Raw genomic sequence first — 26,314 nt, forward strand, 5'->3', positions numbered from 1 at the left:
CCACCTTCCCTTTTTTATTTTTACGCCAGACAGGAATGTACAATTGTTGTAATTCATCCATGCGGTCTCTAAATGTCTGCCATTGCCCATCCACAGTCAACCCCCTAAGTATCATTCGCCAATCTATCCTAGCCAATTCACGCCTCATACCTTCAAAGTTACCCTTCTTTAAGTTCTGGACCATGGTCTCTGAAATTACTGTTTCATTCTCCATCCTAATGCAGAATTCCACCATATTATGGTCACTCTTCCCCAAGGGGCCTCGCACAATGAGATTGCTAATTAATCCTCTCTCATTACACAACACCCAGTCTAAGATGGCCTCCCCCCTAGTTGGTTCCTCAACATATTGGTCTAGAAAACCATCCCTTATGCACTCCAGGAAATCCTCCTCCACCGTATTGCTTCCAGTTTGGCTAGCCCAATCTATGTGCATATTAAAGTCACCCATTATAACTGCTACACCTTTATTGCATGCACCCCTAATTTCCTGTTTGATGCCCTCCCCAACATCCCTATTACTGTTTGGAGGTCTGTACACAACTCCTACTAACGTTTTTTGCCCTTTGGTGTTCTGCAGCTCTACCCATATAGATTCCACATCATCCAAGCTAATGTCTTTCCTAACTATTGCATTAATCTCCTCTTTAACCAGCAATGCTACCCCACCTCCTTTTCCTTTTATTCTATCCTTCCTGAATGTTGAATACCCCTGAATGTTGAGTTCCCAGCCCTGATCATCCTGGAGCCACGTCTCCGTAATCCCAATCACATCATATTTGTTAACATCTATTTGCACAATTAATTCATCCACCTTATTGCGGATACTCCTTGCATTAAGACATAAAGCCTTCAGGCTTGTTTTATTAACACCCTTTGTCCTTTTAGAATTTTGCTGTACAGTGGCCCTTTTTGTTCTTTGCCTTGGGTTTCTCTGCCATCCACTTTTCCTCATCTCCTTTCTGTCTTTTGCTTTTGTCTCCTTTTTGTTTCCCTCTGTCTCCCTGCATTGGTTCCCATCCCCCTGCCATATTAGTTTAAATCCTCCCCAACAGCACTAGCAAACACTCCCCCTAGGACATTGGTTCCGGTCCTGCCCAGGTGCAGACCGTCCGGTTTGTACTGGTCCCACCTCCCCCAGAACCGGTCCCAATGCCCCAGGAATTTGAATCCCTCCCTGCTGCACCACTGCTCAAGCCATGTATTCATCTGCGCTATCCTGCGATTCCTACTCTGACTATCACGTGGCACTGGTAGCAATCCCGAGATTACTACTTTTGAGGTCCTACTTTTTAATTTAGCTCCTAGCTCCTTAAATTCGTTTCGTAGGACCTCATCCCTTTTTTTACCTATGTCGTTGGTACCAATGTGCACCACGACAACTGGCTGTTCTCCCTCCCATTTCAGAATGTCCTGCACCCGCTCCGAGACATCCTTGACCCTTGCACCAGGGAGGCAACATACCATCCTGGAGTCTCGGTTGCGGCCGCAGAAACGCCTATCTATTCCCCTCACAATTGAATCCCCTATCACTATCGCTCTCCCACTCTTTTTCTTGCCCTCCTGTGCAGCAGAGCCAGCCACGGTGCCATGAACTTGGCTGCTGCTGCCCTCCCCTGATGAGTCATCCCCCTCAACAGTACCCAAAGCGGTGTATCTGTTTTGCAGGGGGATGACCACAGGGGACCCCTGCACTACCTTCCTTGCACTGCTCTTCCTGCTGGTCTTCCATTCCCTATCTGGCTGTGGACCCTTTCCCTGCGGTAAGACCAACTCACTACACGTGCTACTCACGTCATTCTCAGCATCGTGGATGCTCCAGAGTAAATCCACCCTCAGCTCCAATTCCGTAACGCGGACCGTCAGGAGCCGGAGGTGGACACACTTCCCGCACACGTAGTCGTCAGGGACACCGGAAGTGTCCCTGAGTTCCCACATGGTACAGGAGGAGCATAACACCCGACCGAGCTCTCCTGCCATGTCTTAACCCTTAGATACACTTAAACTGGTAATAACAATGTTAAAAGTTACTGACCAATATAAGAAGAAAAAGAAAAACTACTCACCAATCACCAGCCAATCACTTACCCCCTAGGCTGTGACGTCACCTTTGTATCTTTGCCTTCTCCCTGTAGCTGCACCGGTACGCCTCTCGCCGACCCCGGACTCGCGCTGCTCCGAGCTCCCGCCTCCTCGACTGACTGCTCGAACTGCCCGACTCCCGCTGGCCTTTATAGGCCTCTCGCCGACCCCGGACTCGCGCTGCTCCGAGCTCCCGCCTCCTCGACTGACTGCTCGAACTGCTCGACTCCCGCTGGCCTTTATAGGCCTCTCGCCGACCCCGGACTCGCGCTGCTCCGAGCTCCCGCCTCCTCGACTGACTGCTCGAACTGCTCGACTCCCGCTGGCCTTTATAGGCCTCTCGCCGACCCCGGACTCGCGCTGCTCCGAGCTCCCGCCTCCTCGACCGACTGCTCGAACTGCTCGACTCCCGCTGGCCTTTATAGGCCTCTCGCCGACCCCGGACTCGCGCTGCTCCGAGCTCCCGCCTCCTCGACTGACTGCTCGAACATGGTATTGGGGCCTTCTGGCTGCTCTGCGAGAGTCCCGAGGCCTTGAGCTTATCCTTGGGGAGGTGAAGTACCTGCAAACTTTGACCTTTGTCTCTTCAATCTTCGAGCTGCCCGGGGGATTTCCACAGATGATCCAGAGGACCTGGCTCAAGCCCTAATGCCTCGTTTCTTCAGTCATGCCTCCACTGGGGTGCCCAAAGGTCGCACAGGAGCAAAGGGAAGTGAGAGGCTGGGACATCCCTTCCTATCTCTCAGATTCCGAGCCTACTCCAGGTGCAGGACAGTAATGCAATTTTGGACAGCCTCAGGATACCCTAGGGTAGCACAGTGTGGCTGGAGACCTGACATAAAAGATCTTCGCCCCTTTCTCCTCTTTGCTGAGCCTGGAAACTTAGCGTACGACAGGAAAATTCCCCATTAAGTATGCAAAAACCAATGAAAATAAAATGCTTCCTCAATATATACACTATATTTTTCCAATACTTTAGCAAGGAAGTAGTTTCAAACGAATTAATAAATGTATTTGCCTTTTCAGGTCGCTGCTCCATGTTTTCGGACCTGCACATCATCACATTTGATGGCAATGATGTGGGAGTGTATGATGCTGCAGCCTATGTACTGACTCTGTTACCACAAGAAACTATTGTTGCTCATATTGAACAATGTCCTACCCGTGAGGTAACTTTAAACTTTTTCCTAAAACTAGAACCAAATTAATACTGCATGAAAAGAGAAATTTGGAACTTTCATTAAAAAGCAGTTACATCAACAACTTCAGTCAAAGTTTCCAAAATAGCATGTTATTAACCATTAGGTATATTCATTTTATATGTCTTAATATTCATTAAGTTAATTATTAAGGAATAGTATTAAACAATATTTTAGCATCTATGTAAAATATTCACTGGGTGTAATAGGATGTTAGCTGAAATGTTTCTGAAAAGTACTGTTTTATTAATTACAGAGTGCAAATTCTATAAGACGTCCTGTAAGTACATAACTATTATTTTAGTTAAGTTTCAAAGTGTCATTTAATGTAAGATGTCTGTTTTCTTTATTTTATTTACTACGATCATTGCTTTTACCATTAAGGTGCCTGGAGGTAACTCTGGATTGTGCTTTAAAAAATTAAACATAACCTCACGTAACCACAAAGTTCTCATCAATCGACTGGATAGACAGGTGAGTGTGAGGTTAATAAAACTTGAATATGATTGTTAATTTTTGCATTTCTTTTGTAAAACTACTATTGTTATTACTAATAATTTATAGTGCAAGAACTATTATATTGGGCGGGATTAAAGCCAAAAAAAAACCCCAAAACATTGCCCACGCCACCACAACACAAATCGCGAAAAAAATTAAAAGATCAAACACTCGCACTTACCTTTACAGCACTTTACCGTCATCGCCGCCGCTGGCATGGCTGGACCACTCTGTTTTTCCAGACGGTCATTGAGAGGCGCGATTCTAGGCGTATGGGTCGGGTTCGAGTCAAAACTACTGCCGGTGTCACAACCAGAGGCGTTACACACCCGGCGCAGCTCTTCCCGGCAGTACTGCTAAGCACCACCTCAAACCCCGAGCCGAAGCTCCTGACCGGAGACCTTGCCGTCACATTTCATGCCGCTCCGGGCCGAGTCCCAGAGTGCAAAGGGCCAGAAAATCCAGCCCATTATCTCGACAATAATCATCCGCCTGAATAATCCCTTTACCATTTCTTGCAATGTTTGGTAGTATCATGACTTTAATCCCATTCTAATACTTCAGTTACCAAACAACATCTACTATATCTTTTAGATAATACTGATTTCACAATATCGATTGTACCTTCTCAATAATGTTATTGCTGTTATTCATAGAGTTATGTAATCCTGATATACGATACTCATGACAAAACACAGCAACAGTAAAGAATTTTTTTTATTTGTCTTATGTCTCAAATGTTCGGCCGAGAAATTGATTTGCGATGGCCTGCCAGTGCAGGGAACAATTCCTGCGCCTGAAAGGGTAGGCTTGAGGTGCATCTGACATTGGGCGACCCCAATCAGCTCACCGGCAAACAGGCTTAGAAATTCAGGAGGAAGGCGACTGGGGAGGGTTGTCTGCGAAAGAAGGCGACTGGCCAGGGAGCGATTGGGATGGAAGGCAATCTGGAAGAGGGGAGACCGGGGTACAGCAACAGTCTGCAGGACTGCAGTTGAGTCAGGAGAAGCATAGCACAGTGCTTTAAACATTGTATTACACCCCTGGGACCTGCGGTTGAATACAGCCCCTAACAACGCAATGACATTTTCAATATTTGCTAGTTTTATTAGACTGTGTGAAATAAAATTGGACAGTCTCGAGCTGATTCTGAGTAAGCTACTGCAAAAAAAAAAATGCTCATAATTTGCCACTTTTACTTGGAAATAATCTGAAAGATTAACAACTAAATATTCTGACTTCTGTTCAACTATCTAAACACAGACTAGCAGGTCAGGGTACACAATGGTCATTGATACTTAAATAAATTTACTGTAAATCAATGCTTCATAAATGGTTAATAAAAATGTATAATTGTTCAACTTGCGCTGAACATTGTACAAGAAGATTTCAGCTGCATTTATTTTGCTTGCAGACAACGGTGAACTCTAGACCTGCTCGACTCCCGTTCACAAAATTAGGCTTCCATATACAGGACACTGGAGCAATGTACCTGATCACAACCCCTGCTGGTGTTACTATTCAGTGGTATCGCAGCACGGGCATCATTGTCTTAGAATTGAGTTTGCCTTCCAACAGAACCATAGGAACTAAAGGCTTGTGTGGTAAGTGTACTACGGACACAAGTTGTTCCCATATTTTTCCTGTTGTATGTGATTTCACTTTTGTATCCATTCTTTCCTTCAAACTTCATTGCAGTTACTGAGTTCTCCTGAATAATACCGTTCCCTATATCTTCACCTGTGATTCGTTGCTGGTTTATGAATATGACATTTGAGCTAATCGCTTACATTCAAGAAAGCATAACACTTTAGGGGTCCGAAATTCATCAACATACTGGCCACTACCACCCGCTTACCGCCCAAAAATTTAATTTTGGTGAAAAAACACCTACATACCGCTGACATACTGCCCAAAAGTGCAAAATTCATGACATTCCGCCGACATACCACCGGAAATGCATACCGTCCTGGAGAAGGTGCTTTTAAGTGGATCTTAAGTGGGCGGTATGGACACAGAGCTGACAGGTTTGTTTGATATTACACAGATCTTTAGAGTCCTGCACAGTTTGATGTATTTTGAAATGGATTGTAGTATTTTCTAGTGTTAGACAATAATATAAATGGTCTAATAAAGCCTTATTTTCTCCCTTATTAATGAACTATAATAAATATTTTATTAGTCTCTCTCACCGCCCAGTCTCTCCCACACGCCAGTCTCTCCCACCCCCCAGTCTCTCCCACCCCCCACTCTCTCTCTCTCTCTCACCCCCAGTCTCCCCCCCCCCCCCCACCCCCGCAGCGATCTCTTCACCACCCCCCCCCCACACCCTCACAGCGATCTCTTCCCTATACAGTGATCTCAGACTGCCCCAAAGCAATCTCCGTTCCCCCCCCCACCCCCCGACAGCGATGTCAGGCCCTCCTACAGCGATCTCTCCCTACTCCCCTCCCCCCCCCCGCCCCCCCACACAGCGATCTCAGGCCGGCAGCAGTCTCTGGCCTCTCATTGGTGCCTATCGGGGTGCGGAGCTTGAGAGCCGCGCGCACAACGCAGGAATCGAAGATTCCTGAGTCAAAAGGCCTCCTCTGCTGCACACCGCTCCGTTCCAGTTACCACCGAGAAAAGTGGGATGGAATTCCCACCCACTCGGCCTCAGTGGTACCGAGCGTTAAAAAATGACGCACCGCCCAAGGACCACCGAAAACAGGTGGACCTTGTGTTTCACCAATTTCGACGTGCTGTGGCCTACATGCACTAATCTCCCCTGATGTTGCTCATAATTAGGTACAGGATACTATGTTTTTAATGATGTACAAAGTATTATAGTTGATCTCTTGCGTTATTGTGCATGGACAAAAAAAAATCTCTCGCAGTAATGGTGCTTCTTTCCCACTGTAATTCTTTTGAGTTGAGTTCTCTGTCTTTCTTTATCGCCTTTTTCTCTCACTCTCTCTGTGTGGCTATTTCCTCTCAACTTCCTTTTCCTTTCACTATCCTCTTCCACTTTTCTCATTGTGGTGTCTGTCTCACTCTGATTTAGAAACATAGACAGAGAAAATCGGTGCAGGAGTAGGCCATTCGGCCCTTCGAGCCTGCACCGCCATTCAATGAGTTCATGGCTGAACATGCAACTTCAGTACCCCATTCCTGCTTTCTCGCCATACCCCTTGATCCCCCGAGTAGTAAGGACTACATCTAACTCCTTTTTTGAATATATTTAGTGAATTGGCCTCAACAACTTCCTGTGGTAGAGAATTCCACAGGTTCACCACTCTCTGGGTGAAGAAGTTCCTCCGCATCTCGGTCCTAAATGGCTTACCCCTTATCCTTAGACTGTGACCCCTGGTTCTGGACTTCCCAAACATTGGGAACATTCTTCCTGCATCTAACCTGTGTTTGTGTTTCTGTCTCATTCTATAAGTCTTTCCACCCCTCTGTCTCCTCTCTCTTTTGTACGTCTCCAATATCTTTAGTTCTTACGAATGCTCCTTTACTGATAGAATCAATATTTTTCTTGTTTTGCCTTTCATAAGGTCTAGAGTAAACTGGAAAATAGATCGCTTATTTAACTGGATTGGTTAATGATTTACAGTACATAAAATTGCATGAATAGATCTATGATTTTATAAATAATAACGTAATCTTGTATATTTGTTGAGATTAGTTTATAATTCTAATATCGAGCGCTGTATAATTTTTGGTTTGAACAAAATATTCTCTGGACAATATCATAGGCGGTCCCTCGAAACGAGGATGACTTGCTTCCACTCCAAAAAAAGGACGAGTTCACAGGTGTTTCAATGAAGGACCCGAACTACATCCTGAAGGGTGGGAGATGCCTGAGCGTGGATCTTTTAAACGTGTAGTGGCCGTTGCTCACCAGCCACCACACGGGCTTGACAGAGCTAGGTCTTGGTCCAGTGGCAAGGATTACCCAAGACGACTGGAGACCAGCTCTGCTGCACGGACCGAGTGCGCACATATACTGCAGTGTGGGCTGGTCGGTGCTGCCTCTGGGCCCCTGGCCCCGAACTCACGCCTCCCCTGGGCCCCGATCACGTCCCTCCACAGTCTCTCGCCGCTTCTTCGCCCCGACCTCACCATTCCTGCTGTATCTGCCCACGCTCCAATCACCGACCTGGGTCTTGATGACATTATTCTTCACAGCCATCGCCCTCCTGCAGCAGCTCGCGCAGTACCTTGTAATGGCATGCCTCCACGCTGCCCATGGTCGCCGCTCCTTTTATGGCCCCGACCTGCCGCTAAATGCTCCCTCGCAGGTACATATACACAGGTCTGAATGCCATTTTTAAATAACTGACCAGAATAAAGTAACTGCAGTATTAGTAATGCAATCACTAACTTTTTGGGTCAATCAATGTCGGTTTATTTTAGGCTGCTGTAATGGCAGTCCTGCTGACGATCTCAAGCTACCAAATGGGACCATTGTTACAGAAGTGGAAAATATAGGTCTTTTCCTTGAAAGTTGGATGGTTGAAACATCTGGACTGGAGACTGATTGCTTTAGATGCCGAAAACAGAACTGCACCACTGGTGACTGTTCTGCATGTTTTACTATGTTGAATCAGAATCCTTGGATCCTGTGTCATCAGCATGTACGTAGAGTTTTACTTCATTTCAGAAATTTTATATCACACTTCGAATGATGAATTGTCTGTTGTGTAATAAACATACAGGATTCTGGTAGTGGAACAGTTGAAACATTACTGAACGATGCCTCACTGTCCCGTTGTAATATGCCAATGTTGAATTTTTAATAGTTCACCCAAGTGATAAAACATTGGCAGTGCAACATGTTTTACATATATTTAGAATCCTCACTTTTATTCACCTTACAGGAAGACCAATGCAACGGGCTCTCTGCATAACATGCAATACATAACCAAGAAAACAGTTATATATGAATAGTGGGAGGGTCAAGTAGCTAATAATCATTCTTACATACTTATACATTTTGCAATTTAAATTTTAAGTCAGAAAAGGTTTGAATAGTTATTTTATTTCTAGTATGGTGCTATCATATATTTTAGAAATCAGAGTACAATAGTAAAATAATTCCATGAAAATTGATTTTGTGATTAAGTAACATTTTGGATGTATAAATAAATTGTTAAAAAAAATATTTAGAGGAGCATAGATTGATTTCTCAATCAGTTCAAAAGGTGATGGACAAAAGGTTTCATGTTGTTTAATGTTCTTGTTCATAACTCTCTTGTTCATCTCAAGGTCACTCCAGAAATATTTTGTGAGCTATGGATTAGGGACTTTCACTATGTGACACATCAGTGCGATGCTTTGGCTTTATATGCAGCTGCTTGCAATAAATACAATGTTTGCATTCCGTGGAGAACTCCAGAATTTTGTCGTAAGTTTTTCTACCTGTTAAATTATTAATGGTTATAGTGTTATCATCTTTTATTATAAAATAGTCATAATGAAACTACAAGGACTACCACTTCAGTTCTGTTTTGACAGAATTGATCCATAACAAGTCTTCCTAGATGTGTACAACAAAATGAAAATGAAGAAAAGTCCAGAGCTCAGTTCCTACCATTGATATTATTACACTTGTTATATTGAGGCGCTCATGCTATATTGCAGACACCAAGTGAATGTATATAGTAACAGATATAATTAAATTTCCCTTCAACTAACTAGAACACTTCTTTACAACAAGAAAAATAATTAAATGACGCCAATCTATTCCTGTTAGCAGCCTTGCATAACGTCTCCTGCCCAACTGATTCTGATTGGCTCTAAGCTTGAGATCCACACGTTTCTTCCCTACTCTAGGCCCGGCTTCCCCTCCAGACCCAGCTGGCTGACTGATTGCCCATGTGTTTTTCGATACTCTGACTCTTCACTGGAAGTGGAAGATAGTCTCTGACTCCTTCTCCATTTAGGGATTTGTCAACAAGCCTGTCAAGCAAAACTGACTACTGCTTCTTCCAAGGCCACGTTCTCAGCAGACCCCTCATGCTGTGGTCACATGAATAGAAACATCTCCTCAATAAGTGTGAATGTTTATTAGCAATCTCTAAACTAATTGTCATTGTCTAAACCATTCTCGTTCAAACTTCTCATCTGAACACAAAACTACTTTTCCCAGCTTTACTGTTTTGTGAATTGAACCACTTGAGAGCTACATTTAACTCAACAACAGCATTTTTACTATAAATTCTATCAAAATCGTCCTGCGGTGGCCTAACCAGAAACATGGCACACGGACATTAGTAAATACAGCATTAAACCACAGGATAATTTGTTGCTCTGACCAAGATGTTGCTGGGGCAGATTTTATAATACTGGAACCTGTATGCAGGCTTTTATGATAAATTATCACAAATAAAATTTTGGCTGAAAAACTTTGATCGTGGGTAGAATTTAAATTGCATGATATTTTAAAGGTAGTTTTATACCTTAAACAGGAACTGATCTAAATAGAATTCATCTTAAATGGGTACCACTGAGTAGAGCTGCATAGATCTTTGTTGCTTCTGTACATTTTACTTTATAAAATATTCATACTGTTAAAATGCCTCAATTTAAAATGATCATTTCATATTCTACATTTTAAAATGTTATTTTGACAATATGATTCTACTATTCCCCAGCACTTAGCTGCCCCATAGGCATGGAATACCAACCTTGTGTGCCAGCTTGTGAGAGTAAAACATGTCAGAATAAAGACTTCTATTTGGAACATGACTCAACTTGTTCATTCATTAGTGAGAGCTGTGTTTGTCCACGAGGGACTGTGCTGCATCAACCAGACTCTAACTACTGTGTTACAGAGGAACAATGTGGTTAGTAACTGTTGCAATTTGTAGTATCTTATTTAGAAATACGTTGCAAATAAAAAATCACCCAGCTCTATAATATGTTGTTTTTCTGATATTAGGTTTCATTAAATTATTGACAGTTGTATCCAATTTTAATTTGACTTTAATACAGAAGTGAAAGTAGTGTAAACTAGCATTAATGTTGTAGCTTTTTTCCTTGTGCGTGCATGGGATATATTTCATGATCCCCTTTTAGTCTAAAATAAAGATAACTGTAAAGATAAAGGGAAGTGAATGCCTTGGTTTCTGGAACATGATTGATGTACTTTGAGAAAAAGAGAAAACGTTCATTCATTTGTGAAATTAATGCATGAATTTAGTTTGCTAAAAGTGTAAATCAAAGCATAGTAAATCAAATGATGTAAGATAGAATGTTGATTCTAACTATTTAAACTTCTATTTTTTTCCAGCTTGCACCAACAATGAAGGCCAGCCACGGGCAGCAGGTGAGACCTGGAATGGATCGCATAAAGGATGCTGTATGTACAAATGCTTGGAGAATGGAACTATTATTGCCATGGAACCTGAATGTGGTGAAGTATCATCACCAATCTGTGAAAGAGAGGGAGAGATTATTATTGATGTCATTGAGGAGGGAGCGTGCTGTCCAAAGAAGATTTGTGGTACGTGCTAGTTATTAGAATCATACAGCATAGTTCTGTTCTAGCAATAAAAGTGTCAATTGGTCTGTAATTTATTTTAAAAGCCATAATATGTATTACTGCATTCAGTAATAAGAGGTGAGTTGGTCTTTTTTCAGCTTTTTATCTTTGTTTCCATTTCTATTTTTAGCTTTGTTCACATTTTGTATTTCTCTGTTATTTGCTTCCTGGTTACTTTGACCACTTCTGAGTTATCACTCTCCCCTTTTCTACTTTCCTTGCCTTGCCTTTCCTGCCCTTACCTCACATCTCCTCTCGCGTTCAGTGTTGGAAAAAACACAAAGTAAAAGAAGGCTGCAATAATAAGGATGTATTCTAAAGAGAAAATTAATACAAAGAGAAATATTTCAGAGTATTTGCCTGGAATTTACCATCAGCGGTGAAGCGGTTGTGATCGCCGCTGACCATGAAGAAAGCTGCCCACAAAAATCTCGTGTCTCTTTGACAAAAACTTAAGCTTTCTCAATGTTAAATTGATTGCAGCGCTGTCAAACGGATATCCCCAGCGCAATGCAGCAGGGATATTATCAAGCCGTCTAAGCAGCCAATCACATTGAAGAATTCTCACAGACAGCAAACCAGGAAATAAAAAGCACCGATGCAATTCATTTCTTACAAATTTTAGAGAGAGCGAAATAATGATTAGAATATACACATGGGTTAAGTAGAAGTTGGAATATCACAAACAAGCTTTTATTATTTAAAAAATCTAGTAGTTTTCCGTCACAATGGAGAAATTTGACATTTCGCAAATCTAAAATTCATTTTTCATACCGGAGTCAATATGCAGTTGAAACCCCAGTTACACCAGTTCCAAAAAGGCTTTACCTTTAATGGAGTGTTTAACAGCATGATTAAATTGGAAAAAATTAAGTTTTCATCAGTTCAACTGATTGCCGGCTGTGGGGAGTTCCACAGTGCAGCCTGTGGTGGCACAGGGAATGAGTGACCACAACTTTAGGATTTCAGCGTTTATCATTGCATGAGTCAAAGCCTGAAGTTGCGGTCAGTTTCAGAGGGGTAATGCTGGCGAACTCTGACAGTTCGCTATCTTTACCACTACAAAATCTGGGCCATTAGAGAGAAATTACTATTTAACATGATTAAATATCTTAAGATAGTGGTTCTATTTTACATTCAATTTAGACAATGTGAAATTCAAATCGGAACATGAAATACAAAATGAGGCATCTAAAGAAATACCGGAATAAAAAATACACAACCCAGGATGTAGAACCAGTGCAGGAGCGGGGCCACTGCAATTTGGGCTGGTTCCTGATCCACTGGGTTGCTACTTCTTTGTAGACTAGCTGAAAAATTGTACTCAAGGAGTTGTGGGTGCTTCTTAGAGCTCTTGTTACGTTGCAAAGGTTCTATTGTGGACCAACTGGAACATTTACTAAGTGATTCCCTGGGGTGGGGAGGGGGAATATTTAAAAAAAACATTTGCTAGCACTTGTCTTCAGTCAGACTTAGGCCGCAGGTAACCTTTTCAGAGCTGCTCTGAGTTCTGCCTCCTTAATGGGCTGGTTGCTTGTTGTACTGCCATAGTGTAGACACTTCCCCCAGGTACTCTAATGATCCCATCCCCAAGATTTGAGACAGAGTCAAAGCAGTGGATGGAAGCTCGGTCCTGCTACATTTCTGCTCCCTTCGATAGATTTTCTATCGTACCTGTTTAAAGTGTAAATAAATTATTTTAAAACAGAGTTTTGAGCTTGTTCTATGATAAAGCACACTATATATTTGACAAATGCAACTATGTTGGAAAAAGAACAATCATGAAAATTAAAAATTCTCTAATTGCATGTATTTTCTTCAGAGTGCAATTTGACGATATGTGGAACCGATGTTCTAACATGCGAAAATGGAAATAAATTGGTGATAGGCTATAGTTCCGTGTCTTGCTGTCCTGAATACCGATGTGGTAAGTTTACAGAAATTAACATCACAGGTTGACATTTTGGGAGATTTGAGGGGATCATTTTCGCTTTGCGTGAGGGCATAAAACTAGCGGTTGTGGATCAGTACCTGTCACACGCCTGGCCTGATTTCTCTTTGATTAAAGTCATTGAAATGAAAAATTAGTCGGGTATATAAAATGGTTGGCCAATCCACAACTGCCAACGACATGGTTTAAATACCACACTACGCATCTTAAAAACACTGTAAGCAGTAATTTTTCTAGAGTATGTTGACAAATGTTAAAAATGCCATCAAATTGTTGAATAAATTAGTTGTTTAAAGGAGAAATCAAACTAGTTGATATAGCTGTATGCAGCCAATTTGACTTTAAGTAAACTATCCCATTGATTTCTCTATTTTCCTAATTGAATATTTTTGTTTAGGCACTATACTGCAGCAGTGCAAAGTGCAAAATATTGTTTGTTCTTGCTGTTTTTTTTAAGTGCAGTAGCGAATACAATACAGTGTTAATTTTGCTGTTAATACACAGAATGTGACCCTCTGGCATGTCCAACTAGTTCACCACCTGTGTGTAGAGAGGACCAGTTTCTCGTTGAAGTGCGAAAAGATGAGTCCTGCTGTTTCGCCTTTCAGTGTGGTAAGATAATGTTGTTCCAATTTCGCTTTCACCACATTTTAAACTTGTTTTCACAGCAAAAAGACAGCTTCCACAGGCAGACGTACATATCTTATGGATTGAAGTTTGCAACCTTATGTGAATCAGATAGCCTGCCACAGGACTATTACCCTTTTCCACAGTATTACACAATGGAGACTATATTAGGTGCCTACCATATTGCTATTGTCCACTTTGAAAGACAGAGAATAGGTTGGGCCTTAAATTGCACTATCTTACATGGGCGGTAAAGGCGCAGTACAAGGAGAGCGTAACATCTGGAATTTCATCCCTTTGTGAGTTGTGGCCCCAAGAAATGTCGATATCTGTAGGCAATTTCTTTTTCTCGATTGACACCAGCTAACTGAAGTCAATTTTAAATTCACATTATTCTATCTACCTAAAGTCATCTCAGATACGCTTTACCACAGAAATGTTCGCTTTGGAGGCATGATACAGCGCTCCTTCCACTATACAATTATATAGCTTGCATATTTTCTTTTTAACACCAAAACTAATTAGTGTCTCTATCAGTTTTCTATAGGCATTAATATTGAACTTTAGAATATGTTGATTCACAGTGGCGGGGTGGGGGGTGGGTGGAGAATAAAGCAGCTAAATGCATGTTATAGTTATGAATAAATCATACTTTTATTAGATACAGTTTGTTTAGTCAGGAAACTTAGGGACAGTTTAAAAAAACTCATGCCTTTTGTGTGGCACTGGTTGGCTCTGGTGGTTGGCACTGCAGCCTGTTTTTTTTTTAAAGTGGCTAATGAGTTATTTATCAGGTCACAATCTAAAGATAAGGGGTAAGCCATATAGGACCGAGATGAGGAGAAACTTTTTCACCCAGAGAGTTGTGAACCTGTGGAATTCTCTGCCGCTGAAAGTTGTTGAGTCCAGTTCGTTGGACATATTCAAAAGGGAGTTAGATGTGGCCCTTATGGCTAAATGGATCAGCGGGTATAGAGAGAAGGCAGGGGTGGGGTACTGAGGTTGCATGATCAGCTATGATCATATTGAATGGCGATGCAGGCTCGAAGGGCTGAATGGCTTGCTCCTGCATTTATTTTCTATGTTTCTATGTTTCTAAACCTAAGATAAATATCAAAAGCTCCTTTCCAATTTTCCAGTGTGTGAGTCATGCATTGACCCAATTCCTACCTGCCATGAAGGAGATGTTCTTGCAGTAGATCTCAACACCACCGATCGCTGCTGTCCACTATACCACTGTGGTGAGTGAAATAGTGACTTTGTCACTTATAATCTGTTTGGTTAGCAATTCATGTAAAGTTCTGTGAGCATTTTGAAATAGACACGGTGATAAACAAAGGATAAATATTTTGTCATTAGGAAATAAAATAGTTTTCTATCTTTGGCTGAAAACTTGTATTTCCTGTGCATGTATTAAAATTGTGCAAAGCTATTTTTTTTTTTGCTGCATTTCTTTTCAAATATCATTGTGATTCAGGATGGTATTTAAACAGCCAACTTTTACATTTACAAATTCAGGCTGACTACTTTTGATAGAATCCAATCTTCCACTGGTTACGTTTTAGCCTGTCTTAATGCCGAGCACTATTATGGCAAGGAGGTCAGATTATAAAGGTGCAGGATTTACAAAGTTTTAGAAAGGCTTGGGTGGAAGCAATTCATTTATTAAAGTCATGGGGTGATTTTCTGATGTATATGTTAAGCAGAGAAAGAGTGGAGAAAGAAAGGAATATGTGTGATGGTGCCAGGGATTGTGTGATGGTGAGAGGGAATTGAGGCCGGAATCTTACCAGCCCTGTGAGTGCGGGTTTGGAGGTGGGCCCGCTGTCAAAATGGCCCTGATTGACAGCGGGGCTGAAGTCCGCTCTGATCCTGCCTCCGTGTAAGTTTCCAAAGTGCCGGGTCTGGCTGCGGTTCACAGACCCGACACCAAGCTGAGGGCCAGCCAATTAACATCATTAAGAGGTACTTTAAAGGTATGTAAGAATAATTTTACCAGGTACTTACCATTTGTCCAAGTTTTCTATGAGGTTCACATCCCTCGGGGAACACGTCAGGTAAGTGTGTCGGGTTCTCAATGACTCGCCATTGCTTTGACTAGTTGACAGCTGCAGAAGTGGTATAAAAGTTACCATTTCACAGCTGTTCACTTCCCAATCTCAGAAGCTGAAGCCTATAGGAATCGGAAGAGACTTTTGAGCTATATGCAGTTTGGAGGTGTTTGCAGTGAACTCACTATCTACTGTCACCTCCTTGGAGCAATCTCTCTCTCCATTGCACCTTCAGCTGCCTTCTATTCCAGCAGCATCAGTGCCATTGAGAAATTCTCATCTTGGTCCTCAGAATCCCACCACGATCAGTCCCAACACCAACATCACTAAAGACACCAGAATCACCATCAACAACACCAACCATCTCCGCAATCACCTGATGCTATACAGGACACAAGGCATCAGCACACTACCACATTGGTGCCTGTGATGCCAGGGATGCCCTCACCATGGCCAGATTTACTTCACTTGATGCTGTACACCCTGGCTGCCACATGATTATGCCAGGTTGGCACCACCTCACGCCTGCACCACAAAGCATCCCAACAATGCCCAAGCCATTGCTTTCACAATCTTCATTGTGGGGGCTACCCTTATATATCACCATTCACTACAACTTATTAAGCCACTTCCAAAGGTGCACACAAATCTGTCCAAGAATGCAAAGTGCTCAAAATAAAGATTTCAATGACTGATAACATATTAGCAGAAACTCTACATGAACATTGGCTGCAAGACCTAAGTGCCTACCCTTGTGTGTTGTTAGTTGGTACGATTGGACAAGGATGAGTGTGAGGTGTGGCTAGTGAGATGGGGATGTGATAATGTAGATAGAGAGAGAGAGGGATGAGTGGAGGTACAAGGTAAGTTGGTATGAGTAAGGATGTGCAGGAGTAGGGTAGGGAAGGCAGAGTGATGGGTGGCATAGCAGGATGAGGTTGAGTGTGGCTTTGCAGTAACATTTCGTGGTCTACTGAGATATTGAAAGGTTTGCAACACCTCAGCCAGCTTCTCCTGACAGCATCCCTGCTTGTGCCCTCTTGTGCAATGTGTAACCAGGCTACGTTGGTGTCCTGGGGAGGTCTCTTCCGCCCATTGGAAGGGAAGAGAATCTCCCTGCGTGCTATGACTCCCTCCATAAGCATCTGGATGGAGTCATGGGGGAGCCTGGATGCAGCTATGCACCTTTGTGCAGTGTTTGTCAGTGTTTGCAGCACTTGCTTTTAGTTGGCCGATAACCTCGCAGGGTGGGCTTAACAAGCCCAATCTAGGGAAGATTCTTTCCGCAGCACTGGCTGGAGCCAGGAGTAGTGTCGCAATCCGCCACTGACCCCTGCTGCCCCGGACCCACCACAGCTGGAGTGTGTGTTGCAGTTGTATGAGGAAGGAGTGACTAAAAGATAGGAAGAGGTGAGTTTTGGGAGAAATGGATGGTGAGGAGATGACTCACCTGCCAGTTGTAGGCAAGTATTCTGCATATGTTTTTGTATTTCTGGATCTCTCTCCCTTCAGCTGTATTTTATGAACTTGATTTTGCTCTTTCTCCTTTGCAACTCTTTCTGTTCATGATTCTTTTTTGCTAATGCCTCCTTATTTCCATTGATACGCCTTTGCCTCTGCTCATTCTTTTACTGAATGCTTCCACTGTACGATAATCGATCTAAGAAAGTTCTTCTGTCAAAAGTATTTTACGTAGTGTATGGTGCCATTGAAACTATTCTCCCAGTTTTATAAAAAAAATGTTTAGCATTGTTGGCTCTTGTTTCGATCTATTTCACCCTGCAATTTTGAGAGAAAAGTAACCACTGACTTGAACTGAGCAACAATTTGTTAAGTCTACCTTCATCAATTTAAATCTTACTAAATAAAATGTTTTGAAATTGTTTTTGTTTTTCCTATTTTCTCCTTAACTGCAGTCTGCGATGAAAACTTGTGTCCTGCTCCCAACAAGAGCTGTGCAGTTGGAACTAAACTAGTCAAGAGCCTTGTTGCAGGAGCCTGCTGCCCTGATTGGCAATGTGGTAACTATGAATTATATATCATTGAAAACAATATTTTGAATAAATCAAAACTAATTCCGTTCATTTAATTTTTTTTTCTTATTTTACAGACTGCAGCTGTGAAAACACGACCATTATGTTGTGTAAAGTGGTATGTTAATTTAGTAATGTAAATCAGTGCATTGTAATCTAGAACCTAGTGTGCCACTAATATATGCCTCAAAACAAGAAGGGTATAAAAGGGTGGCTGCAAAGGATACCTTTAAATATGTCCACATTTCGAACATAAAAGGATGAAATTTGCAATGGGAATAGTATAAATGCTGAAAACCACAGACTAGTTCCCAGAATGAGTCTATTACAGTTGTTATGGTTGTCAACTTACAATAATAGTTTCCCAATAAATACAGACTGGATCTTAATAATTAGAGCGGTGCCTCACTCTACCTCTCCGCCAGTGGTGGGAGCCCGGTGGGAATGGGTACTGCTGACACTTCATTCTCATCCATTGCTCTGGTCTAGTTGGTAAAGTAGCTGATGCTGGAACAGCTGATCTTTCAGTTGATCTGCAGGCTCAAGTTCCTCTTTGCACAGAGCCACAAAAATTAGCTAAAATTTGCTCCCCCATATCAAGCACAGACCCCGAGCCACACAGTTGAGTATAAGGAAAGTGTGCACTCACCTCCGTTGTTCTTCCTGGCAGTCTCTGGCACACCAGATCACAGCACAGCTGCCAACTTCAAAATCATTGGAAAGCTTTCCTGTTTAAATGGGCTCCTGTAATGGTGTGCTGAGTGCTCACTGAATGTAACACCAGCTAGTTACCGTAGCACCGGGTATTGTATTTAACATGCGCTCCACTCACAAGCACAAGAACGGACAGGTTCTGTACTGATTTTAGCAATTCCGCAGGGCTGACCTCAGAGAGGCTGCCAACTGATGAACTGATTATTGGAGATGAGCTTATGCTGTGCGAACCTAAGTGATGTGAGACACCTTTTAAGAGGCCATTATTGCACTGTTTGGCTTCAATGTAGGAGATATAGGATAGGACACTACAGCCTAGAAATTGGGTACCGCCCCGTTTGGGGGCCGTAACGCTCGCGAGGCACGAGACTTTGCGGCAGACGCAGAAGTCTCGTCCCGCTAGCGATAAATTGGGGTTACCGCCCCTAAAAGGAAGTGGAGCGCTAAATCAAGCACTCTACTTCCTTCCTGGGGCGGTAGCGGGGCACACGGCTCACTGGGCTGTGTAGCGCTGCCGTGTATGAGGGGCTCCTCCCTGAATTAAAGGAAAGGGCCCAATCTGCATACGAGGAACCCACCTACCTGGACCACCGGGGAGCGGGGGTGCCGCGCGATCAGCCCGCTACTCAAGCAGCTGAACGATTGTGGCACTGACCCTGCGACCAAAGCACCAGCAGAATGGGAAGTGAAGCAGGTTTTTTATCAGCAAGAGCCGGCCACCTCCCCTTTAAACTTCGCCCAGCAGTGGCGGGCAGCCGGGTACGCACCCCTAGAAGATGTCGCTGTTATTGCCCAGTGCAGCTTCATGTGGCAAAACCCAATTTAGAGGCTAGCGAGCTAATGGGACGATGCATACGGCGATGACGTCACGATCTCCGGGCGCAGGAGACCGGGGCGCAATGCCGTAGCGCCGCCGCTAAATCTCTGCCGAATTTAGTGGGAGTCGTTCGCGGCGCCGTGCCCGATCACAAAGTAATTTGCGCCCCATTCATCGTCATAGGCAGTCCCTCGGAATCGAGGAAGACTTGCTTCCACTCTAAAAATGAGTCCTTAGGTGGCTAATATGAGAACCACAGTCCCTGTCACAGGTGGGACAGATAGTCTTTGAAGAAAAGGGGTAGGTGGGACTGGTTTGCCTCACGCTCTTTCCGCTGCCTGCGCTTGATTTCTGCATGCTCTCGGCGACGAGACTCGAGGTGCTCAGCACCCTCCCAGGTGCACTTCCTCCACTTAGGGCGGTCTTTGGCCAGGGACTCCCAGGTGTCAGTGGGATGTTGCACTTTTATCAGGGAGGCTTTGAGGGCGTCCTTGTAACATTTCCGCTGCCCAACTTTGGTTCATTTGCCGTGAAGGAGCTCCGAGTAGAGCGCTTGCTTTGGGAGTCTCATGTCTGGCATGCGAACTATGTGGCCTGCCCAGTGGAGCTGATCAAGTGTGGTCAGTGCTTCAATGCTGGGCAAACGGGAGGTGCAAATACACCCAATTTCTCCCCCTACTACTTTTCATGTTGATGTTCAGCTGCAAACACCTTACATTGACACAATGTAGTATAACTGCACTCTAATATGATGGTTATAATAAACATTCCAGTGTTTTTTTTACCTCTGATAAGAGGCTGATAGATGATTAAATTTTGTAGTGCTTTAATTACTCATATTTTTGTTCAGGATACAAAATACTGGAACATTTATCATGACTGTTAAAAGCTAGAAAGCAACACCATTACTGAACTTGTTCTTGGGCTGAAGGGTTTATCAAACCGTAATGATCACATTTTTAACCAATAATATCACTAGGATGCAATAGTTTGCCTGTTATTTTTTTGTAATTTTTTCTTGCAATTCTTTTTGTAATAGTTATAAAGTTCATTTGCCTTTAATTTACAATTTTATTGGATGCCATTTTTTATTTAAACAAAAAATCAGGGCGAAGTTCTAACAGAGGACCCTGGCTTTCAAAATATCTGTGGCTGTACTCGTTCTATCTGCAGTAAGTTCCCTGTATTATAAGCTGTGTTTCGGTAGATTTTGGTTAATTTTGTCCAGTTATGAGCTTTAGCTGAATAATAAATGTTCTTAAAACACTGTGCATTTTTTGCATCGACTTGTTACATGGTCCAAGATATGGTACTGCACTACAAGGCAATGCGACCCTGCATTTGCTTTAGTTACAATTTGTTCCTGCTTTCAAATTTTGTTGCTTGTAAAAGTAAAGCATTGTTCCTCAGGTTTCAGTTCAGCAAGGTACGACCACAGATCATCACTTCCAAGATATGTTTCCTGATTTCTTTTTCAGTTTTGTTGAATTTATGTCTTAAAATTCCAATTCCCTGTAAGAAAACAGAGTGAACATTGAAATAAATATAGAAACTGATAGACGCACTCAGCAGATCAGGCAGCATCTGTGGAGATAGAAACAGTTAATGGCCCCAATATTTACTGGGGCGTGGTTTCGGAGTTGGAGGGGGAGGAGTTTTGGCCAGGAAACCCCGAAGTGTGGGTTTCCCCGAACGCCATGAAGTTTTAACTCGAGGAAGTGTTTGAATATTTTTCCAGTTTCCCCACCTGGCGGCAGGTAGGTTTAGTGGTGGTGGGGGTCGGCGATCGTGCGGAGTGGAGGGGGGGCGCAGTTGGGGGAATATTGGAGGGTCGGGGCAGTGGACAGGTCATAGCTGGCTGGGGGTGGGATGGGGGTTAATAGGCTTAACTTGTTAGGCCTGGAGGAAACACACCTGCTCCTCCTGGCCCACAAGCAGTGCTGTAAAGGCACTTGCCTTATGGATCCAGCCCTTATCGCCTCCTTTTACCTGCTCAGTTTCCCGCGGCCCGGGACATCTGGCCGACATCAGTTAAAAATAGAAGCATTGTTAAAATGGAGGCGCGCAGCCTACTTAAAAGGTTTCAATGCTCGACCCGGCTCCTGAGAGCGGATTGGTTGCTCATCCCTTGCCCCGTCTCCATCAAAACCAGAAGTGGGCGGGCTCAAAGCGGCTTGGGATTGGATTTGAAATGTTTAATATTTTAACTTCCCACCCGACCCAATCCTACCCATTGTTGGGGGTTAAAATTACCCGCAATGTTACAGGCCAATGACCTTTCATCAGATGTGAACATTGATACTTTTTGTCAAATAGAAATAAAATGAAAAAGTTTAACTCTGTTGGGACAATGAGATGGAGAGGGGGTCAGATTACCCAGAATTATTTTTCCTTCATATTAATAACTTTGTGAGGACAGATAATAGCCTTGTAGGGGCATATGGAGGCTCTCCGCCCCCCCCCCCCCCCCACCCCCACAAGGTTATCCCGTACTGCAGTACAAGGCTGAAGGCCTGCCGTATCCAGGTCCCAGTGAAGTTTTAGTCTATACTGGCAGACTCCTGCTGAATTTACAGTAGAGTCTGCAGAAATGGCCAAAGAATTTCAGCCCAGCCTTCTCCTCCAGAGCCAGTGCTATTTTCTTTCCCTACTTCTCACCATGGACCTCATAGAAACATAGAAACATAGAAAATAGGTGCAGGAGTAGGCCATTCGGCCCTTCTAGCCTGCACCGCCATTCAATGAGTTCATGGCTGAACATGCAACTTCAGTACCCCATTCCTGCTTTCTCACCATACCCCTTGATTCCCCTAGTAGTAAGGACTTCATCTAACTCCTTTTTGAATATATTTAGTGAATTGGCCTCAACAACTTTCTGTGGTAGAGAATTCCACAGGTTCACCACTCTCTGGGTGAAGAAATTCCTCCTCATCTCGGTCCTAAATGGCTTCCCCCTTATCCTTAGACTGTGTCCCCTGGTTCTGGACTTCCCCAACATTGGGAACATTCTTCCTGCATCTAACCTGTCTAACCCCGTCAGAATTTTAAACGTTTCTATGAGGTCCCCTCTCATTCTTCTGAACTCCAGTGAATACAAGCCCAGTTGATCCAGTCTTTCTTGATAGGTCAGTCCCGCCATCCCGGGAATCAGTCTGGTGAACCTTCGCTGCACTCCCTCAATAGCAAGAATGTCCTTCCTCAGGTTAGGAGACCAAAACTGTACACAATACTCCAGGTGTGGCCTCACCAAGGCCCTGTACAATTGTAGCAACACCTCCCTGCCCCTGTACTCAAATCCCCTCGCTATGAAGGCCAACATGCCATTTGCTTTCTTAACCGCCTGCTGTACCTGCATGCCAACCTTCAATGACTGATGTACCATGACACCCAGGTCTCTTTGCACCTCCCCTTTTCCTAATCTGTCACCATTCAGATAATAGTCTGTCGCTCTGTTTTTACCACCAAAGTGGATAACCTCACATTTATCCACATTATACTTCATCTGCCATGCATTTGCCCACTCACCTAACCTATCCAAGTCGCTCTGCAGCCTCATAGCATCCTCCTCGCAGCTCACACTGCCACCCAACTTAGTGTCATCCGCAAATTTGGAGATACTACATTTAATCCCCTCGTCTAAATCATTAATGTACAGTGTAAACAGCTGGGGCCCCAGCACAGAACCTTGCGGTACCCCACTAGTCACTGCCTGCCATTCTGAAAAGTCCCCATTTACTCCTACTCTTTGCTTCCTGTCTGACAACCGGTTCTCAATCCATGTCAGCACACTACCCCCAATCCCGTGTGCTTTAACTTTGCACATTAATCTCTTGTGTGGGACCTTGTCGAAAGCCTTCTGAAAGTCCAAATATACCACATCAACTGGTTCTCCCTTGTCCACTCTACTGGAAGCATCCTCAAAAAATTCCAGAAGGTTTGTCAAGCATGATTTCCCTTTCACAATCCATGCTGACTTGGACCTATCATATTACCTCTTTCCAAATGCACTGCTATGACATCCTTAATAATTGATTCCATCATTTTACCCACTACCGATGTCAGGCTGACCGGTCTATAATTCCCTGTTTTCTCTCTCCCTCCTTTTTTAAAAAGTGGGGTTACATTGGCTACCCTCCGCTCCATAGGAACTGATCCAGAGTCAATGGAATGTTGGAAAATGACTGTCAATGCATCCACTATTTCCAAGGCCACCTCCTTAAGTACTCTGGGATGCAGTCCATCAGGCCCTGGGGATTTATCGGCCTTCAATCCCATCAATTTCCCCAACACGATTTCCCGACTAATAAGGATTTCCCTCAGTTCCTCCTCCTTACTAGACCCTCCGACCCCTTTTATATCCGGAAGGCTGTTTGTGTCCTCCTCAGTGAATACCGAACCAAAGTACTTGTTCAATTGGTCCGCCATTTCTTTGTTCCCCGTTATGACTTCCCCTGATTCTGACTGCAGAGGACCGACGTTTGACTTTACTAACCTTTTTCTCTTTACATATCTATAGAAACTTTTGCAATCCGTCTTAATGTTCCCTGCAAGCTTCTTCTCGTACTCCATTTTCCCTGCCCTAATCAAACCCTTTGTCCTCCTCTGCTGAGTTCCAAATTTCTCCCAGTCCCCGGGTACTGGGCACTCTTCAGTCGAGTTTTGTATTCTGGGTGTCCTGCATTGTGGATCTATGTTGCATTTGAAATTAAGTTAAAACATCACAAATTCAGTTTTTATAGGACACTTACAGCAACTTGAGAAAAAAGATTTTCATTCCATCTGCCTAGCCTAGAATTGAACTCAAATTCCAGAGGTGAAAAGGCAGTGTGCCACTCTAACTCCCAGTTGGGTGGCAGTGTGAGCTGCGAGGAGGATGCTATGAGGCTGCAGGGTGTCTTGGATAGGTTAGGTGAGTGGGCAAATGCATGGCAGATGAAGTATAATGTGGATAAATATGAGGTTATCCACTTTGGTGGTAAAAACAGAGAGACAGACTATTATCTGAATGGTGACAGATTAGGAAAAGGGGAGGTGCAACGAGACCTGGGTGTCATGGTACATCAGTCATTGAAGGTTGGCATGCAGGTACAGCAGGCGGTTAAGAAAGCACATGGCATGTTGGCCTTCATAGCGAGGGGATTTGAGTACAGGGGCAGGGAGATGTTGCTACAGTTGTACAGGGCCTTGGTGAGGCCACACCTGGAGTATTGTGTACAGTTTTGGTCTCCTAACTTGAGGAAGGACATTTTTGCTATTGAGGGAGTACAGCGAAGGTTCACCAGACTGATTCCTGGGATGGCGGGACTGACATATCAAGAAAGACTGGATCAACTCGGCTTGTATTCACTGGAGTTCAGAAGAATGAGAGGGGATCTCATAGAAACGTTTAAAATTCTGACGGGTTTAGACAGGTTAGATGCAGGAAGAATGTTCCCAATTTTGGGGAAGTCCAGAACCAGGGGACACAGTCTAAGGATAAGGGGGAAGCCATTTAGGACCGAGATGAGGAGAAACTTCTTCACCCAGAGAGTGGTGAACCTGTGGAATTCTCTACCACAGAAAGTTGTTGCGGCCAATTCACTAAATATATTCAAAAAGGAGTTAGATGTAGTCCTTACTACTAGGGGGATCAAGGGGTATGGCGAGAAAGCAGGAATGGGATACTGAAGTTGCATGTTCAGCCATGAACTCATTGAATGGTGGTGCAGGCTCGAAGGGCCGAATGGCCTACTCTTGCACCTATTTTCTATGTTTCTATGTTTTCCCTTTAATTGAATTTTGAAACAAACTCAAAGTAAACAGTGATGTGATGCCATCCCCATAAATTGTGAAATAAATTATAAATGTACAACATCCAATAAATATATGGCATAAATTAAGCCATTAAGAAATATTTACAAATGAAGACACAAATAGATAAAGTGTATTACTATTAAGCAGTTTTAATGTACTGTGTGCTGATTCTGGAATCTGCATCTTTTCAAATAAATTTAACTCTTCAAAGGTTTGACTAGTATGTTTTATTGTGTATTGTTAAATCCAAATACATTGTAAATAGCACTTTGCTAAGAACTTGTTTTTTAATGCAGTAGTGTTAAGAAAGTAATAATCCAAGCTATTTTTACCGGAATAATTTGGATAAAATAAATGTAGTTATTAATTAGGATAAATATTTAATGTATAAACTATTGTTTCAGAAAAGGCTGATGTCTGCCTATTCCAAGATGTCACCGCATTGAAACCTGGCCAGTCACTATTTCAGCCCCTCGAAGGTGACCAATGTTACATAGCAAATTGTTTGCAGAGCACAGCTCCTGCCACAGAGTCTCCTTCAATGGAAGTGTCAATAGTTAGCTGTTCCGCAAAATGTGAAGCTGTAAGTTTATAAACATTATAGTCATTTGATTTTTGAAAATTGTAAAACCACATGCAGGTGGAAAAAAGTGCTGCAAAATGTCTTCAGTTAATAATTACATTTTTCAATATTAAAAAAGCTATTCTATACTCCCTATCTGAAACCCTCCAATCTGGTTTCCAGCTTCTCCCATAGCACCAGAATGGCCCGAACCCAAATCACAAACTACATTATCTGTGACTTTGACCATGGTGTGATTACCCCCTTGACCTCTCTGCAGCCTTTGATATGGTCAGCTATACCATTCTCCTCCAAAACCTCTTTCCAGTTGTACAGCTGTGTATTGAGTGCCATCTCTCAGTTCCATTCTTACCTATCTAATTATAGCCAGAGCATCTCCAGCATTGGCTTCTCTTCAACCCCGTGCCACCATCTCTGAAATCCCCAAGGTTTCATTAT

General features: G+C 43.2%; 1 protein-coding gene across 1 annotated transcript in view; it reads left to right on the forward strand.

Moving 5' to 3' along the window:
• The window catches only part of otogl (otogelin-like), a 238,726-nt gene that overhangs the window by 175,639 nt on the left and 36,773 nt on the right, over positions 1-26,314 (forward strand). Inside the window, exons 35-49 of the mRNA XM_070901511.1 lie at positions 3,109-3,251; positions 3,538-3,561; positions 3,666-3,755; positions 5,194-5,383; positions 8,178-8,398; positions 9,030-9,168; positions 10,418-10,609; positions 11,056-11,268; positions 13,130-13,234; positions 13,763-13,870; positions 15,025-15,126; positions 17,853-17,957; positions 18,047-18,087; positions 20,609-20,672; positions 25,698-25,876. Of these exons, the coding sequence (XP_070757612.1) occupies positions 3,109-3,251; positions 3,538-3,561; positions 3,666-3,755; positions 5,194-5,383; positions 8,178-8,398; positions 9,030-9,168; positions 10,418-10,609; positions 11,056-11,268; positions 13,130-13,234; positions 13,763-13,870; positions 15,025-15,126; positions 17,853-17,957; positions 18,047-18,087; positions 20,609-20,672; positions 25,698-25,876 (1,916 nt within the window). The remainder of the gene's footprint in view (positions 1-3,108; positions 3,252-3,537; positions 3,562-3,665; positions 3,756-5,193; positions 5,384-8,177; positions 8,399-9,029; positions 9,169-10,417; positions 10,610-11,055; positions 11,269-13,129; positions 13,235-13,762; positions 13,871-15,024; positions 15,127-17,852; positions 17,958-18,046; positions 18,088-20,608; positions 20,673-25,697; positions 25,877-26,314) is intronic.

The sequence above is a fragment of the Pristiophorus japonicus genome, chromosome 15, assembly GCF_044704955.1.
Source record: "Pristiophorus japonicus isolate sPriJap1 chromosome 15, sPriJap1.hap1, whole genome shotgun sequence".
Lineage (NCBI taxonomy): Eukaryota > Metazoa > Chordata > Chondrichthyes > Pristiophoridae > Pristiophorus > Pristiophorus japonicus.